The 19,309-nt window shown below is 52.8% G+C and overlaps 1 protein-coding gene across 1 annotated transcript in view; it reads left to right on the forward strand.

Annotated features, from left to right (window-relative positions):
• The window catches only part of LOC143641071 (uncharacterized), a 170,944-nt gene that overhangs the window by 135,657 nt on the left and 15,978 nt on the right, over positions 1-19,309 (forward strand). Inside the window, exons 8-9 of the mRNA XM_077108493.1 lie at positions 16,474-16,554; positions 17,582-17,731. Coding sequence (XP_076964608.1) covers positions 16,474-16,554; positions 17,582-17,731 — 231 coding nt within the window. The remainder of the gene's footprint in view (positions 1-16,473; positions 16,555-17,581; positions 17,732-19,309) is intronic.

Genomic DNA, 19,309 nt, shown 5'->3' on the forward strand with positions numbered 1-19,309 from the left:
TGCTCTGCAGTGTCGTTGGAACTCAGTGTCCTCATCTGAAAAACGAGGCCATTGAAGAGGTGGTCACCAAGGGCTTTCTCTAACCTTCTTTGATGACATTGCTACTTCAGACAATTCCTGAATGAATTATTAGGGAACAGAAGCAGCTCTTTGATAAGCATATAATTGCCTTCCCATTGATTGATTTCACAGGGCAAGTTGAGGGGATGCGTTTTTCTCAAGAAGTGTCTTGAGACCCCCAGAGATGGCTGGTGGTGTCTTCAGCTCTGTCTGCGACCTGTGGATCTGGCCCAGAGTGGATGCTCCCAGAGGGCCAGGCCTGGGGGCTCTGTAATTCTGTTTGCACTTTGTCCTGCCCCTCGGGCTAGATAGTAACGGGAAGCTTTTTGGTACTCTGGATGCGGCAGACTCTTCCTCCTTGCTCTCATCCCCTCTGACTTCCCTTGCTTCCTAGGAAGACAATTGCTCACCAAGTTTTCCCAACGGGCTGTGCTGCTACTGCTGTGGAGCTGACACTAGAGCTGATGAGTTATTAAAAATCCTTCATTATTATTCTGTACAGTCTCCCTCCCCCCTCCTTCCCTGCCCTGCCCCAGGCTTCCGAGGCCCATGGCTGTCAATGAGAAATGCCTGGAGGCCCCTAGCCAAGAGCAGAGGCAAGCTTTCCCACCCCCTCCCTCAAAGTGGCCCCCATAGATTTTGGCAACCGGCCGGAGGCGATGGGTCCCACTCAGGGCCAGTAATCGTGACACCGGGGTTCCTGATCCTATTTTCTGCAGGACTGGGATCAGAACTAGTGTGGGTACTCTGGGGCTCCAAGTTCTTTATAACAAGAAACAGTTGAAAGCCAGGAGGGATTTTCAGTCTCCAGGGATCTTGGTTAGGGAGACATCTCCTAGGTAGGCACGTTCCAGACGACATCTGGGACCTGCTGCTTCAATCCCTGGGGAAAGTGTGACAGGCTAACTCCATTATCCCGCTCCCTGAGCTGGGGGTCCAAACTCAGCTCATCCATCACACGTCCTCATAATCAGATTTGGCTGCAGCAAGAACAGAACATAATACTCGTCAGATCCTCTCCCAGGTGCAGAAGTGACAGGTCCTAAGAGATGTGGAGAACCAAGAGATGTGGAGAACCGTGTTCCTCGGAGATGTGAGAGGGTGGGCGGGGGCCTGGAGGCAGAGCTCCCTGCTCCAGAGTCGTGGGGCAATCAGAAAGAGGCTCCAGAGCAGCTCAGCACCCTGCACAGCACCCTCCCCACTCCACAGCCTTCCTGAGCACTCTGGAAAGCACCCCCTTCACCAAGGATCTGGGCAAGGGGTCAGGCTTTGGGTGGTAGATGTTGGGCTTTGGAGTCGGTTCACTTCTTTAGCAGATGTCTGCTCCAATTTGCCTCCTCAGGCTTAATTCATTCTTATTACTGTCTCAAGTATCAGGTTCCTTTGTCCTGGGGTTCATCACCTTGGACCAGCCCCCAAGCCCATGTTCAGCCTCAGTTTCTAGGACCCAGCCACTGGGAATGGGACAAAGGGGCAGAAAGCTTGGGTGACTGGGTGAGAGGCAGGTAGGAGCATCCATAATTAGTCTTTGAGAGTTCTGCAGCCTGGGTTGAGTTCTGCCTCCATGGGTTGAGTGGGCACCTTTTGTTTGTCTCTGCCCTAAGGAAATTCTAAGGTCTGCATCTATCCCCAAGTGTAGGAACAGAGAAAAACTGGGGTTAGATTTAGAGGTAATAAGATTGGAGTTAGGCCCAGTGGCCTTTAGGGTTAGGGTGGGGAATAGTCAGGGATTTGGGATTGGCTAATGCTAAGTATGAGGATGAGAGAGGCAGGTGGGGTTGGGCTGGAAGCAGAGATTCTTGGTAAGGACCAAGGTTAACGGTTTAGGTCACCATTTATTCCATATGCATCTGTGGATCACTTATTACTGGACCAGGCTCCGACGGGAATTTGCACGCTTTTCCTTCAAGAGGGCTAGAGTGATCATTAGGGTTACTCTGGGCTTGGACGTGGTGCTGGGGTTGTGTTTGCGGGGAAGGGGCGGGGGGGAGGTTGCTGTTTGCAGTTGGGATTGGAGTAGGGAAGCCGGTTAGTTGTGTGGAGCCATAAAGGCTGGTGTGCAGTTTCTGGGTAGGTTCTTTCCTCCGAGGCTCTGCTCCTCAATTCTCTCCTCCCAATGCTTACCCAAGCTTGTCCGTGCTGTCTAAGGCTTCCTGGACTTACTGGAATCTGTTTAATGACAGCGACCATCTGCCACCCCTCCTGGTGATCAGCCCCTCCCCTTCCTCGCTGGCTCCTCTTCTGCTTTTCCCAGCGGGGAGTCTGCATCCTGAACTCCTGGAGGAGGGGGGTGCTGAGACATCTGTCCTCTCTCACAGCTCAGATGGGGGCAGGCGTCTCTGACCTCACCCCTCCCTCTGCATCCTCTGTGGTCACTAGGATGCACCATTTGTGCCCTTCCAGCTCTCCTTCCCCTCCGCAGCTCTGGTTCTCTCACTCTTTCTTTCATGCATGGGGGACCTTCTGGCTTGGGTGGCTTGGGAGTCTTCACCATTCTCTGGGGAGCTGCCTCTCCTAGGTTCCCCTTTGGCCTTTCACGCAACACCTCCTTCCTGCTCCCCCTCCTTTCCCCTCTCACTCATTTCCTGGGTCCGGGAAGAAGCCCCCTGCTCTCTGTTTTGGGTGGGCTCTTCCTCCGCTGTTCTCTCCCTTCAGAGGATACCCTACCCCAGTCGGGCCTCCTCTGCTGCCTGTGGGTCAGAGGAAATTTCTCATCCTCTCCCGCTCCTCAGTTAGATGGGACAGGGCCCTGAGAGATCCTTGCCCGCCCCGTCAGGAGCAAGGGATTCTGTTAGGAACAGCCACTTGCATAGGCTGGGGACATGGAGGAATGCCTGAGTAGGGGCATGAGGCCCTGTCACTTCATTCAGGTAAAATAGCATGAGTCCCAGGTTGTCCCCAAGCCCAGAGTGTCAGGGGTGACAGGATGAAACACCAGGATCAAGAGTGGCATGGGGAGGGAAATTTCAAAGCTCTCCCATCCCCACCTTCCCTTTCTGAGAATTCTGTGCATAAACCCACTGAGGACCTGATTTCGGCAGGGTTCCCCGGGCCCTGCCCGCTCTTCAGCCTTTCCCAAGAGAACCCACCTCCCGTCCATCCACCAGAAAGATCGTGAGCTTGATTGACTCTGATGCCAGGAAAGGCCGGAGCTGCTCGTTGGAATGCACGTCACCCTGTCCCCCTCTCCGGGAGATAATCGAGGGGGAATATTGGCTCATCCAGGAAACGAGGTGCTAAATTTGTTGTGAGATTGGTGTCACAAGCAATCAAAGGGAGCCTCTCCGCATGGAGGGCTGGGCAGTGAAATGAGAAATCATTAGGCTATTGCAGAGACCAGGGACAGCAGAGGTGGGGGGAGAGGACACCTCCTCCCCACTGCCCCAGAGGAGCCGTGACATGGGGAGATCAGAAATGGAAGGAAGGAATCAGGGATGCAGAGAATGAGTGAGAAGGAAGGGCAGGCGGCTTCCTCAAGGTTTCCCCTGTCCCTGGGTGTCTGCATCCTCATGGCCACCGCCCCATTAAGCACCCCTCTGCAGCTTTGTGTGAAGCTTCTGGCTCTTCCTCTGATGTCTGGGCTGTACTGAGATGGAGATGTACTGACAGAGGACAAAGAGTCAGGTGAGCAAGGTTGGTGAAGTTTTGGGGTGAGTAGAACAGTTGGGAAAGACATGCACGAGAGGCTGACCAAGGCCCAGGCTGGAGTGAGGCTGGAATGCCTGGTTTGGATGGGAAAGGAAATCCAGACCCTCTTGGCTGCGGCCTGAACAAAGGTGATTTGAAGACTCGAGACGGGTGTGGGTCTGGTGGGAGAGAGCCGGGTGGCCAGCATAGGTACAAGAAAGTCGCTCTCCCTTTTGTCAACCTCTTGTCTCCTTACAGAAATAAGGTCACCAAATTGCACCTGGCTTTCATGTGCTCTGGGGTCTCAGAAACAGCCATCAAATCAGGGTGCATGATCTTGACCAAAAAGTCTCCATGGATTTTTGTCATGGCCTTGCAATTGGTCACTGCTACTCTGTCCCCAACCAACGTCCTAAGAACTTCTGAGGGTGCTTACGATGAATGGTTTGGGTCTTTCTGGTCCTCTTCTGCTCTGGGGGCAATTGTGTTCCAACTGGCAAGGGAACCAGGACCAGAAAACCAGGAAGGATCAGAAGATTCCAAAAGCCCAGAGTTCCCCATGTGGCTCCTCACCTCGGAGGCATCAAACCTGAAGCCCTACCTCTGGACCCTCCCTTCCCCGGGAAGGCCGCTGCTTCTGGAATGCCACCATATTGAGCCCCAGCTCTTACAGCCATTAATTATGAAGCCTCCACTTCCAGACTCCCTGAGCTCCCTGCTGCAAATTAACATTCCGTGCCCCTTGCATGGGTAGAATGAACCAAGTTAGATGGATCGATTCCGCAGCTGGTTGGAGCTGCTTTCACTTGACGCAGGATTGATCCTGGTGACCCCAACTTGGGGCTTCTAGAAGTGCCTTTGCGGGAAATCTTTTTAATGGAGATTAATTGGAAAAGCCTAGCATGTCCTGGATATAGGCAGAAAGTGTCCTGTTTTCCCTTTTTGATGACTACATAGCGATATTTGTGTATAGATGTGTCGTAACACTCGCATGCTTACCTAGGCAGGTGAGGACCGACCGGCACACACGTACCCCCCTGACCCTGCCATGCACACACCCACCCACCACCAGCAGCAGCCTTATTCCTTCTGATTCTTCTCAAACCTATCCCAGACCTTACCAGGTTGACACATGGCTTTTGCAAATGGCATCAGCCGCAGTCTCCACTTTTCTCTTTCTGAATATGGACTTCTCTATCACCACTGTCCCTCAATAGCTCAGAAATTTCTGGACAGCAGATACTGAGGAATGCCCAGAAAGAGAAAGTGTTGAATGTTTAAAGATGTCTGATCTTGTTTCCAATTTCTTGATATGCCCGAATCCCAGCCACTTCCAACTGCTCACTGGGCTTTCATGTCCCCATGTCTTAGCTCATGCTGTTCCCTTTGTCTGAAAAACCCTTCCCCCGGCTCTCTGGCTGTTGACGTCCTTCTTTTCTTCAAGGCTCGATGCAGTTCTCTTCAGTAAGTGTATATTGGTTGGACATTAATACACATAAATACGTAGACCAAGAAAAGCCACCAAGCGTATGGCTATAAAAAGAACAGACAAAGGCCATCCAGGTCTGGGTCCTAGCTGCAGGGATGACCGGTTTGGAAGACAGACATGTGACAAAGTGCAGTTTATTTGACCATTCAACAAACTCCATTAAGATGTCCATTCAACGAGCCTACATTCAAGTTGTAAGACCCTGTATCCACACTTACAAGATATTTGGGGCCAGGTGTGGTGGCACATACCTGTAATCCCAGTGCGGCAGGAGGTTCATGAGCTTGAGACTAACCTGGGCAATTTTGCAAGATCCTGTTTTATTTTTTTAAAGGCTTGTAGGGGGAGCTAGGGATGTAGCTCAGTGGTAGAATGATTTCAAAAGAGTATTGAGGGGGTTGGTGCTTCCATCAAGCCCACCCTGATTTCATCCTCAACATTGGTCACTACTGCATAGTATGACACCGTAGAGCTTTTTCATCACTTAACTGGTTATTAACTCATGTCCCCTGGTGGGACGTAAGAGCAGGGACCCAACCTCCTGTTAATCCTGCATGCCACATGCCCATCCCAGAGAGCCCAGTGTCTTGCCTACCAAGACACCACCAGACTGAGCTATTTCTAGGATCCCAAAGGCTGTGTTTCCTCAATTCCACAATGCTGCGCATACCCCGTGTCTTCAGAGAACATTTGTCCCTTCTCATCGGGATGACTCCTACTCATCTTCAGAGCCCAACACTGATATCACTTCCTCTAGGATTCTTTTCTTGACCCTGGGCACTTTTCTCCATCACGGTGCACATCACACTGTGTTGCTTGAATATTTGGGGATGCCTAATGGATGGTGGGAGGACGGCTTGCTGTGCTTGCCTTCACATTCCAGGGTCTGGGACGATGCCTTATACATAGTAAGCACTCCATATTTGTTCCATGAATTAATGTTCAATAAATTGAATTGACTTTCTCTGTTTTATCCATGAATCAGTGCAGATAACAGAATAAAAAGCATTTATTGGGCTGGGGATGTGGCTCAAGTGGTAGCACGCTCGCCTGGCATGCGTGCGGCCCGGGTTCGATCCTCAGCACCACATACAAACAAAGATGTTGTGTCCGCCAAAAAACTAAAAAATAAATATTAAAATTCTCTCTCTGTCTCTCTGCCTCTCTCCCTCTCTCTGCCTCTCTCCCTCTTTCATTAAAAAGAAATAAAAAAAATAAATAAGCATTTATTGAGCACTCATGGTGTGCAAAGCTCTATTGTGCCAGTCATTTTACAACTTGCACAACTAAGATCACATCTATTGCTGCCAGGAGTTTACCATTTAATCATCTCTAAAAGGAACCAGAATAAAATACGGGATAGCTACCAATGAGACTACAGGTCTACATAGGTACTATTGGGTTCAAGTCTCATCACTGACTTGTTGAAATTTCTTGGTTAGTTGCTGTGGGACACAGATTCTACTTACAAGTTTACCTTCAATTTCTAGTTAGATTGTGTTTTGACCAGTTATTTCCCCCTTCAAAATGCTTCTGTTGAGAATTCTCTCCTTTAAGCCTCAAGTAAGTCCACCTTGATTGAACGAACTGTCATGAATTGATTATTTGATTGGGCATATGTCCAAAGTAGGAAGAAAATGTGTGGATGTAAATAGAATCATAATGCACCATCATTGAAAGGGATCCTAAATATTATTAAGAGCCCTCTGGAGCGTGACTGCCAGGTGGTCATCCAGCTTTATGTTGGACACCCCATAGTAATTGTGGAGCACACACCTACACGCTATGAGAAAGTTCCTATGTGAGTAAAACTATCTGCTCTCTGGGATCTACTGTCACTAACATATGGCCTGTGGTTTGTATGGAAGGTGCAGTCCTGGGGCTTGGGGACACACCTGGGCTTGTAAAGTGTCTGTCAAGTTGGATGTTCACAGAGGCACTAGAGGAGAGCCAGGTGCCTTGTGGAGAGCATTCGTCAGAGCCCAGGCCTGTCCCCATCCGTGTTGCTCATCTGGCTCATTGGCTCAGACGGACCACCTGGAAGTGCCAGAGAAACCTGCAGAGTCACCTGTGATGATGGGTTCTAGATTCTAGAAGGAGAATAATATCTACACCTGGATCTTTTTTTGATGGAGAAGGTGGGAGTGGGGCTAGGGTAACATAAAAGCTCATTTAGAAGTAGAGATGTGTCCTTAGGAGCCTGGTATCAGAAGACCTGGATTTCCTCCTGGCTCTTTCAGTCCAGCATAGAGGATGCTCTCACCACTGCCCACCGCTTCCCGGATCTCTTTGCGTTGAGGCTGGTTTATTCAGGAGACTGCGCCTAAAAGTGCCAGGAGAGCTGTATGGCGGGGAGCTGGGCCCAGCCTGAGTTTCTTCCTGGGCTCCGAGCCTGTTGGAGGGGACTCCGAGGTACCATTCTGGCTCCACTCAGGCTGGACTTTGCAGCTCAGTTCATAATAGTGGTAACTAAGAACTTTTAAGCTGGAGGAGGGACACTTTCATAGCAAACTGGCGCTGTGTTAATAATGGAGCTGCAGGGAGGGGTTGTTCCCATCCGCTGAGGACGTGGCCAGAGGGTGTGGCCCTGGTGGAGGAGGGACAGGGGCCAGGCCTGGGAAAAATTATGTGCCCTGGGAGAGGCAGGAAAGCAGGACGTGAAGGGGTAACTGACCTGGGTCCTCCGAGGCAGGGGTCCAGCCCCTGGAGGCTGCTTCCTGGAGGGAGTGGCTCAGTGGAACCCGGATCAGCCTTAGCTTGTGGGTGAGGCCGGACCCTGACCTCGGTTGCCTTCTACATTGATTCCGACAGCCCAGTACTAATCCTCTCATAAACCCTCCATTTCCCAAGGATTCCGCTCCTTTTCTTTGACCTAAAAGCTCAAGACCCTTTAAATGAGGCTGGAGACCCTCCACCCTGTGCTGCAGAGGCCCAGCCTCCGGGCCCCCTGGCCTTCACCTCCCTGGGCCTCTCCAGTCCCCTGCTCCTCTGCCCTTCTATCTCCATTCTCACTTCCCTCTCCCAGACGGTCTCCTTGCTCTGTGGTTCTTGACTCTCGGTTCTTACTTTTTACCCACCTTCCTTCCTTTTCCTCCACAGTTCTTCTCTCACGGTCCCTCCTTCAGTCCTTCTTGGACGGTAGGATCAGTCCCAGGGAGGGTCCTCACCTGCATCTCGCCCCGGTGCAGAACAGTCTCTAGGGAGGGGCCTCAGTCACTTTGACTCTGCCTCAGAAGCCACTAGAAATGTGGGGACATGCCCACCCCAGACACCTCCTTCCTCACTGTCCTCTGTCTCCTCAAAATACAGGATGTGGATTGGGGATCTCAGGCGCTCTCCTTCAGGTCTTCCCCGCCCCTGCCCCCTCCTTTTGTACTGTGGATTGAACCCCCAGGGACACTCTATCCCTGAGCTGTATCCCCAGCCCTTTCATTTTTTATTTTGAGATAGGGTCTAGCTAATTTGCCCAGGCTGGCCTCAACTTGAAATCCTCCTGCCTCAGCCTCCCTATCTATCTGTCCCTTTCATACCTTAGTGCCCTTGGCTCATCCTTCCCTTTACTTCCTTACCTGACCTTAAAATGGTCTTTCGTAGCTCCTTTCTCATTCCTCCTTCCACCAGCTATTTTTAATCTATTTTGCTCTCTTACTCTCTAATATGCCTTCTTTCCACCCTTTCTCTGCTCTTTTTGTCTTTTATTTTGTGTGTGGTGGTGGGTGCCCTGCTGCTGAGCTCCAGCCCTGGCCCTCCTCTGGCTTTGCATCCCTTCCCCTGTCCTGCACCTCTCTGTGCGCTCTGAGACAGAAGGAGGCGCCGTGATGGGCTTCTCATCCGGCCGCTTCCATAGGGTGAGGCAGATGCAGGGTCTTGATGCAGGGGGCCAGATGAGCCCCTTCTTGCCTGCCCCCCCCCCCAGTCTCTGCCTCTCCTCATCTCTTGCAGCCTTCTCCATCTCTGTCCTAATTTCCATTCTCTTTCTTCTTCCTCTCGCCTCCTGGATGCGCTGAGTCCTGGGCTGCCCCCTGCCTGCCCCCCACCTCTCTTCCCTGGCCCACTGTGGCCAGATAGATTCCAGTTTTCTGCAGAACCGTCCGCCAGCCTGCCACCCTCTCCTGCTCGCTCGCGCCTGTCATACCTGCTGCAGCCAACCTCTCTTGGGTTCACCCTGCTACTATCCTTCTCATAAAACATTCTCAAGGTCCCTTGCCAGGACACATTTGCATAGAGCTGTCAGCTCAGGTCTGGACCAGCTGCCTGGGGGTTGGAGGCCCAAACGGGGCAGGTGGGAGTGCTTCCAGCCACACCTGCCACTCTTTCCGTTGGAGCTCAGTGTCCTTGTGAGTAGGCTGGCAGGTGGCTCCAGCGACCCAGGCTTGCCTGTCCTCTCTCCTCCACTCACCCGCCAGGAGCCAGTGGGGGGAGTGTGAGGAGCTCTAATGGGGACTTACAGAGGAAATCAGTGGCTTCTCTTTTTTGCTCGGATGCCCCATCCAGGACCTCTCTGCCACTGCCCTATTGTCACAAACCCACAGACCTCCCTCTTCTATCCTTGTCTGAAGGTGACAGGACATGGGACTGAGTCCTTAGGAGTATCCTGAAGTCTCCCCACCACCCCAGTATTAGAGATCGAACCCAGGGCCTCATTCATGCTGGGCAAGCACTCTATCAGTGAGCTACATCCCCACCTCTTTATTGTCTTAAATTAAGTTGCCAAGGCTGGCCTCAAACTTGCAGTCCTCCTGCGTCAGCCTCCCTAGTAGTAGCTGGGATTACCTGAGTGAACCACCCATCTTTGGGCATCAGAGCTGGGAAAGTCCTTGGGAGCCAAGTTATTCAGTGCCTCCCTGTGACAGTTTAAGGAAGCCGAGATCCAGAGGAGAGCTCCCTTCCCCAAAGTCACACAGCTGGTTGGTGACAGAGCCAGGACCAGATATGCCCGCACCTCCTGACTTCTGGCTCAGACACTCTCCCCCCCACACACACACCAGGGCTGAGCCAGCCCATCCCCCTTGCCTCTTTCAGGGCTCAGTTCCTTCCTCTTTGAGTGACTAATCTACTGGCCCAGGCTAGTCAACCCAGTTGCTCTGTCCCTGTGAACCCCAGCCAGCCCCTTGTCTGCTCAAATGCAAAGAAACCAGGCCAGACTGTGGCCACTTGTAAAATCCCATTTGGTCCCTGGAAAGAGTCCCCTTTGGCCGTCCTCCCTGTATCCCCGGCCTTAGAAATGGTCATCGGGGTGCTGTGGCCAAGCAGGTTGGGGTGAGGGAGGAGTAACTGGATCCTGTGCCTGGGGCTTGGGCTTCCAGAAAGGATGGAAGGGATTTTCCAGGGCATCTGAGCTCCCGGCTGCCTGGCGTCTTTTCCACTTGCACCATAAAATGAAGCCCAAGAGCTCTGGTGGGCAGGGGCGTGGGGTGAGGTTAGTCCTGGAATATCTGGACTTGCCTGGGGGTGCTGTTTGTCACTGGGGATTCTTCTTCTGATATACAAGGTGCCTCACCTCTACTCAGACAGTCCTCTGAGCCAGTCAATGGAGTTTCCTGACCCTTGAAGTCTTATCTGTCAAAGGAGACGCTTACAGCCTCTAAAGACAGTCGCATCAGATTGTTGACATAATAGCACTCTGGGCTGGGCCCTGTAGAAGGGGTCAGACCAGACCCCTCCTGCCTGGGCAGCTGGGAGGGCACAGACCTGCCCAGGGTTTCTGCCTTTCTGTCCTTAGTTACTCTGCCCAGTGCCAGCCCAGCTCTCCTTCTCCTCTTCTCTCCTCTCCTCTCCTCTCCTCTCCTCGCCTCTCCTCTCCTCTCCTCTCCTCCCTCCTTCTCTATCCAGAAGTGTCAATCTCTCCTCTCCTTCCCCCTTTGCTGGCCCAACCCAGAGAAGTGAAATCCTCTTTTCTCCATGAGAATCCAATGTGAGGGGCTCTCTGGCTGTTGTATTTTTCATGGAGCAGGAGAGGAGTGACTGGGGGTGTGGGGAGTCCAGTGGGGGTAGGGGAGCACAGAGATGTGAGAGGAGAGAGGGAGGGAAAGTGGAGTGTGGAGAGATTTAGTTCCATCTGAAAGCTGTCAGTGCGAATCAAAGGCTTCTCTTTGAACCAGCAGCAGGATCTGCAGTGGGGAGCTCAGGGACTGCTCCAGCCCAGGGGGTTCATTACTGCTCGTTTGATAAATACAGGGAGAAAGGGCCTGGCCTCCACCATCCTCCTCTCCTGCCGCCCTGCTCCCTGGATTCTCATGTGCCTGGCCCCACTCCCTTCTCCAGCCCTGAGCCTGGCAGGCAAGGCTCTGGGAACATGACTGCAGGGGCACCCGTGCCAGGACACAGAGTCAACGGTGCCTGTGGGCAGAGGCAGATGTAGACTTGAATGTAAAGGTGCAGGAGGTGCAGCTATGGGCATGTGAATGAATGTGTGTGTGTGGGTGTTGTGGTACACATATGCCCAAAGGAAGTGCGGGTCTAGCCGGGCACCGTAGAGCACCTGTAATCCCAGCTGCTGCTCCAGAGGCCCAGGTGGGAGGATTGTGAATTCAAGGCTAGCCTCGATGATTTAGAAAAACCCTGTCTCAAAATTAAAAATAAAAAGGGCTGGGGATATGGCTCAATGGTATAGCACCTCTGGGGGGTTTAATCTCCAGTTCAAAAAAAAAAAAGTGCATGACTGTGTGAAACTGTAAGCATTTCCATCCCATAATAGATTTAGAGGCTACTTCCTAGTTCTCAATTAAATATGGGATTTGAGGGCTGGGGATGTAGCTCAGTGGTAGGGCTCTTGTGTAGCATGCACGACACACTGGATTTGATACCCAGCATCACAAAAGCAAACAAACAAAATAAATAAATAAATAAAACAAATGAAATCTGACCTCTCAGTTCTCCCCAGGCTCAGTGGAAACAGGAGATGTGTTCAGGCACAAAGTTTAGCTTAGCTCTTACCCCAGTGCTGTGGGGGTGGAGGGGGAAGTTGGAGAGGAGAGCTGGAAGGCTACTGTCCCTTGAAGGTCAGTGTTGAGAGGGAGCAGAAGAAAGAAAGGAAAGGGGGAAGAGGGGCGCAGTGCCGCACGCCTGTCATCCCAGTGGCTCAGGAGGCTGAGACAGGAGGTTCAAATCCAGCCTCAACAACAGCAAGGTGGTAAGCAACTCAATGAGACCCTGTCTCTTAATAAAATACAAAATAAGGCTGGGGACGTGGCTCAGTGGTTGAGTGCCCCTGAGTTCAATCCCTGGTATGGAAGAAAGGAAAGGCCGGACAGAGCGTCCCTGCTCTCTGTGGCTCCCAGGGATGGGGTGGGATGGAGGGGGACAGAAACACTCGGCTGGGTAACTTTTCATCCAAGGCGAGCTGTGATAAGTGCTAGAACCAGAAGCCCAAACAGTGCTGTGGGAGAATGGAGGAGGAACTTCCAAGTCTGAGGCTAGAGGAGCTTTGTGTTACAGGGTGGGGCAGGAGGGCAGGAGTTCACCTGAAATGTCCTTTCTCCCCCTGGCACGCACCACGTCCCCATCTCTCCACCTGCCTTCTCTGTTTTGGCCCGGGTCTGTGTCACTTCACGGGCGTCTGTGCACACGGATCTCACGTGGTGCCCTGGGAGAGCACGTGCATTTTCCAGCCTGAGTTCTTTCCAACCCGGGGCTCCATTTCCTTCCTTTGGTCTCCTTTGCTCTCCCCCTGAGTGTCTGTGTTTCTCAGCATCATTTGCGCCTCTGTCGGCCTACCCCTTGGGCCGTGTGCAGGCATATGCCCTCCTGCCGGGGTGTGTGGACAGCTCCATTTTTCTCCTCCTGCCTTCGCATTGCCTACTTAAGAGTTCTGTGATGTTTCCTGAAGACAGGAGGGGAGGACATCAGAGCAGGCTGGAATTCACTTACAAACATGCACAGAAGCAGGAAGGCCCCCAGGTGAGGCCCTCGATTTGATGCTGTTTAACAGGAGGATGGTCTGTTTCCCTCTCTGTCTGCAGTCAGACCTTCTGTGGTCCCCCCACCTACCTTCTGCCCCACTGACGCTTCGCCCTATAGCCCACAGTTTCCCTGCATTGCTGTTGGGTGCTGTTTTTATTTCCTGGAGTGCATACAGGCACAGATTGGGAGTAAAAATTGAATCCGGGTCCAGGAAAGACCCTGCTCTGGAACAGATGGCACAAGGCAAGGTGCTCAGGACGTTGGGAATGTGTCTGGACGTGTGCATATGCCATGTGCTAAGCCATGGTTCCAGGTCCATGACACCTTCACACTCAAGGACATACAGTAGCGAGTGCCCCCTGAGGTAACCAGGCCCCTCTACCCTTCCTACCTGTCTGATACGGGCACCCTCTGTTCACTTTCCACATGTTCCCTTCTGCTCATTCACCCCCAAGACTTTCCTAGTGCTGCCTGAGCACTGTTCTTCCTCCCACTGCAGAGAGTGGGCTGTCTCCTCCTGTTTGTTTGCCCCCATTTCTGGGTGCCTCCCGGGGGGTGGGGGTTAGGGGGTGACAAATGCCTGATGTGAAGTGTGTGAGGTAGAGAGAACAGGACATGGTGAAGTCATTTTTGGGGCTTTCCCCTAATCATGAGCCAGCATGGGTACCACTTGGGGCATTTGGACTTCATCTCACTCACTATCTGGAGTACAGGGGCTGTTTGGGGACCAGAAACCCTGCTTGTGACGTGAAGGCTCAGATCTAGGTAACCTTTCCATGGACTTAGATTCTGGAACCACTTCATCTCCATCTTCTTTGGAATCTCTGCTGAGTCCCTTGTTTCCAGACTCCGTTGTCTCGTCAGGCCTAACCCAAGGGTAAGATTTACTTCCAAATCCCCAGAAAGACAGATAATCACCACCTTCTTCATCCTGTGCCTGCTCAGGTTTCCTGTGGCCCCTCCAGTTGTCTAACTTCTCAGGGTCATTAATGACAGTAGGTATTGTTCAGAGGGTACAGGCAGGGGACTGTATGGGCATGACATCTATCCCATATCTTGGAGTAGGCCTCATCTTTCCCGAACTTACTAAGGAGGAAATGAAGCTTAGCAGGTCAGTCACTTGGCCAAGGTCACCAGGTTAGGAAGCCCCAGAGGCACATTGTAAACCACATTCTCTTTCCTAGACTTGGCTCCTAGGATTTGAGCAGAAAGGGACAGTTGCAGTCTCGCTCAGACCTGTCATCGTGCAGGTGAGCAAGTGGAGGCCCGGATGAGGGAGTGTTGTGCCCAAGGACACTGGACTCCTCACTTGTGCACTTCCCACCTCTGTCCTGTCGCAGGGTCAACTGCCACATCACTCCAAGTGGACAAGGAGCTAGCTGCTCACTGTCCTCTGCAGATTTCAACAAGAGATCAGAGTGACCAGGCACCATGCAAAAAAACTAGGGATGTCAATTCCATCTCTGAGCCAGGGCTTACTGGCCACTCCACTCTTAAGCCCTTCACGGGGGCTCCAGGGGCCATGGGAAGAAGAACCGTGAGTGTGGAGAGTTTGCAGTGTGTAGCTGCTCTAGAGAAATGCTCAGGGATATGAATAAATTTGAATAATAGTGAGGGCAATGCCTGAATTAATAATGCTGGCTGCTCACCTGACCCACCCTTCCCCCAGGAACTCAGCACCTGACACCCTCATCCCTCAAAATGTGAAGGAACCTTCCTTCTTAAGGAGAAGTCAGGACGCAGAGGTGAGGAGCAGCTCACACATGTGGGAGAAGGACCCTGTTTCTCATTTCCTGGTCTGCGGTCGACCCAAAGGGCCGAACTGGCGCACTTAACCAAGAATAAAAAGGCTGCGTGAGATTATATTGTCCGATGGCCACCAACCTGCTTCTCAGCCACTAATCTGGATGGATGTCCAATGTCCAGGGACTCAGAGGGAGGTTATGTTATGCCAGATTTGTGGAACCCCAATAGACCTCCAGGAGCCGAATCCGATGCAATCACACAAGGGTCTTTATTGCAAGCTCCAGCCTGGACTCACAACCATTCCAGACACAGCAGTCCCAGGGAGTGAGTCCCGGTCCTTTGTTCAGTGAGATTTTATAGGTTTTGGGGGGGATACTCTATGCATCACTACGTCACACAGCAAATCATTCCATACTGTGGGAAAATCAAACAACAACTCTAAACATTGATTAGCACATTCACTGGCGGGAACAAGTTGAGTAGCGGTGATAGGTTAGTACAAGAGGGGGATTCCTTTGAACTGATTGCTTTTGGCCACGAGGGGTGTACATGCTGAACTACATGATTTCCCAACATGTTATCTACCACCATAAACTACTGGGAGGGTCATCTGGCATCCCAGGTATTTCCCTGTCTCATGCTGATTGGTGGTTGATAGGGGATTGGTATGGGTCCCCACCTAGCCTGACTGAGTCAGGGACACCTGGCTCAGCAGATCTCTCCTGTTATTTGTAGATAAACAACTCAGCAGGATGGGTATGTGCCTTGGAGTGCTCTGTGGACAAGGACAAGCGTCACGCCCCCTTCCTTGGACAGGCTTTGCTCTGGTGTAGAGGCTGGTTTCTCAAAAATGGAGTAACATCAGTTTCTCAGACAGAGCATGGCCCCAGCCTTGGGAGAGAGGTTCCCATTCCAGAAGAACAGATGAGACCCCCCCACACCTGTTCCCCTGGGTCTCCTGACACACAAGACCATGGGCATAAGCCCTGATAGCATGAGACGGGAAGCCCTGGGGGCAGTGCTGTACCAACAGGGCTGGGCCTGGAACTAGCTGGGATGGCCACGGAGCCCAAGGATGAGTTTAGGAAGCTTCCTGGAAGTGGGAAATGTGGAGCGGATTTGGGAAGATGGGAGAAAATGGGGCTAGAGGAGAAAAAAGAAGAGAGAGCGCATGGGCTAGGCCCGGGGTTCAACCCAGCAAAAAAAAATGGAGGGGATCAGATGGATTGTGGGACTGGGGTTTCAGTTGAGTGCAGAGCTCTTGCCTAGAACACTCAAGGCCCTAAGTGCATTCCCAGAACCGGAAACAAACAAACAGGAAAACTAGAGGTGTCAGCAGTGGCTTAGAGAGAGGTACTGAAATGGAGAGAGGGTGAGTTCCATTCCTCTACAAACCGAAGCAATGGTAGGTAGGTCAGAAAAAACTGGGGGAAGATGGGTTTGGAAAGGATTGGATTCGGGGATTTGGGACTCTGCAAAGACTTGGGGAGCTAGCAGGGACAGAAGAGGGAGGAGCCCCTGCGTTCTGGCGAAAGCTGATTTTGTCACCTTGGTGTGACCGATTGGGAGTATGACAGAGAAGCCTGAGACCTCTCCCTCTGCTGTCCTCTAGCCTCTCCGTCCCCTCCTGTGGTCTCCTTTCCCCCCAGCCCAGCTCCTCCAGCTCTGTGAGGTGCCCAGGGCTGTGGGGCCGACCAGTGATGGAGTGAGCCCAGCGATGGAGCTAGCGGGTGGGTGGGAGCAGTGGGGAAGAAGAAACCCGCAATCCAATTCCCTGCTCCATTTAGGTTCCACAATTAAAGGCAATTACTCTGCAGTTCTCTAATCAAATGCTCCCGGCTGAGATGCCAGCCGGGCAGCCATGTGTAGCTCCTGCAGCCGGAGGGAGAGGGGAACACAGTCACACGGCCTCTCGCCTCTCGTGGTGCAGAAGCTGAGTGTGTGCAGGTGTGTGTCGGTGTGTCCACCCTGGTGCCCCTGTACTTGGCCAAGGGGTAGATACATGGATCAGGGACAGTGTCCACTTTCTTGTGGATCTAGTCCCCACCCGGGGAGCTTCTGTGCCCACACATGGCAGGTGGACCCGCCTGCCCTGTGGAATCTACCCTTCTGCACTTGCTGCCTGGCACTGTTGCCCACATGTTGGCTCACGCCACGTGTCTAAGAAGAGTCATGGTGGTGTATTCATGTGTGCGGATGGGCCTAGTCCCAGGGACCTGGTCGGGGTGGAGGGGTGGACTGCAGTGTCTCCAGGGGCTTTCATTATCAATGCGTCCTGCATGAACTTGGGTGTGTGGAGGGGCAGTGGGTGGGGTCTTAGAGAGGAATAGCCCAGGACCTGCAGGACAGTGACCCCAGCCCTACTGTGAACTCACTGGGTGCCTGTGATCAGATCCTCTTTTCCCTGGACCTCCATGTCTGCCTCTGCAAAATGAGAGGGTTGGGCCAGACCCATCTCTAAGGCCTTTATGTAATACTGCACCACTGCTGTGATTGCTAAGCACCTCTGAAACCCGCTCCTGAAACTCACTCCCGTGGGCCACTGAGGGAGAGCAGAGTAGAGGGCAAGCTCGTGATGTCTTGGAAGGATCAGGTTGGTGCTGAAATAGGACAAGGGAAAGAAGGTCTCCCTCCCCGGCCTGAGGCTGTCTCCTGCCTGCCTTTTCTTGGGGTGGGTGGGTGTGGGAGCCCGAGAGGTGTGGCCTCTTGGTTGAAGACCCCCTGTTTCCTAATACAATGCCCACTTTGGCTTCCCAGGGACCCAGACCCACTTCAGCCAGGAGCCAGCTGACCAGACTGTGGTTGCCGGACAGCGGGTGGTGCTCCCCTGTGTGCTCCTCAACTACTCTGGGATTGTGCAATGGACCAAGGACGGGCTGGCCCTGGGTATGGGCCAGGGTCTCAAAGGTGAGTGGGACTGCGGGGCTCCCAGACAGCCCCATCTGTGCCCCTATTCCCACTCCCACCTTAGACTTGTGGACTCTCCTCTCTCCATCTCCTCCTGAGCTTTGTCCTGCCTGCTTTGCTGCATCTCTGACTATCCTCCCCACTGTGGAGGCTGGGGAAAGGCAACCCACAGCCTGGAGATCAAGGGAAACCAGAGACCTCTGATGAGATGGACACACAGACAGACACTGAGGTGCTGCATGCCGACAGGTCAAGCAGGAGATGCTGGGATAGTACCGTCACCTGTCTGCTGGCAAGCTCCAGCACTTCCTGTGTCCCTCAAGTGCATCACACAGGCTGCCTCTGCTCCCCCACCACCACCCCCAAACACACACACTGGGGCCATGTTTGCCAAAACCTCATTTTAACATCAGCCCGAGCACTTATTCAGTTATTCACTCAACAGGCGTTTATTAAGCACTGGCTATGAAGCCAGTGTTGAGAAAAACATAATGATTCAGTTAGAAGCAAACAAACCCCAAATCCTCCTATGTTCCCAAGCAAGTCAAGAGCCCGTGGAAGGGCCACCTGACAGAACAGGTGAGGAACCAGGCTAGCAGGTCTGTCTTCCTGCCTTCGCCACCTGCCGGCTGGGTGTTCTAGGAGAGTCACCTCCCTTCACTGAGCCTGGTTTACTGCAGCGTGAAACAGGCCTACCTGTCCTTTTTGAAGGTGTGCCTGCCTTCCAAGTGCACCTGTGGGTCTTACAGGCAGGAAGGGAGAGAAGGGGCCTTGTGTAGGCAGAGTGTTGGCTGTGGAGTACTCTCGTGGCCTAGGGAGGGGCTGTATGTGTTTCTGTTCTTCTTATTTTCGAGGGGGTTGAGATGACTTGCTGTGGATTCCAGGGAGGGGAAATTGGTGTGGAGCAATCTGTAGGAAGGGTTTGGTGCATCTATCGATGATGGAAAGAGAAACCAGGAGAGAGGAAGAGAGAGAAAAATCAATAGATATGGAGTGAGAAGAATTGATAGCCTCTGGACAGAGGGAGATTGTAGGAGGGGGTGGGTGGTGGGAGGCCAGGGGAAGGGGTGGGAGGCTGCAGGAGGGAGGATAAGGAAGAAGGAATCGAGAGGACCCCTGAATTCAGCCATCCTTTTTGTGAGGAAACAGGACTCTGCTTAGAGGTCCCTGCAGGGAGCTGGAAGACCCTGCCTGGCCCGCACCTCCCCTGGTGAGTGTGGGGTGGCAAGACCTGGGCCTGCCTTGGGCTTCCTGCTGCCTTGCCAAGTCCCACAGAGGTGCCCCCAGTGAGCTCATGTCTGTGGTGGGATGCCCTATAATCCCCTCTCCCCCTCCCTCCTTGCCCTGCGGCCTGCCTCTCCCCCTCTCCCTTTGCTATCATTATGAGAGACATTTGTCTGCAAACACCTTTCGAAATTTCATCTGCTCCTGCTCATCTCCTGCTTCTGCTCCCCCCCCACCCCCGTCGGCCCCTCCTGTTTTATGGCTCCCAGTCTCACCATGGGGGGTCCTGACATTCTGGAGTCTGGCACTCCATGATGTCATCTGTCAACGGTGGCCCAGGAGAGGGCAGAGCAA

The sequence above is a fragment of the Callospermophilus lateralis genome, unplaced genomic scaffold, assembly GCF_048772815.1.
Source record: "Callospermophilus lateralis isolate mCalLat2 unplaced genomic scaffold, mCalLat2.hap1 Scaffold_84, whole genome shotgun sequence".
Taxonomy (NCBI): Eukaryota; Metazoa; Chordata; class Mammalia; order Rodentia; family Sciuridae; genus Callospermophilus; species Callospermophilus lateralis.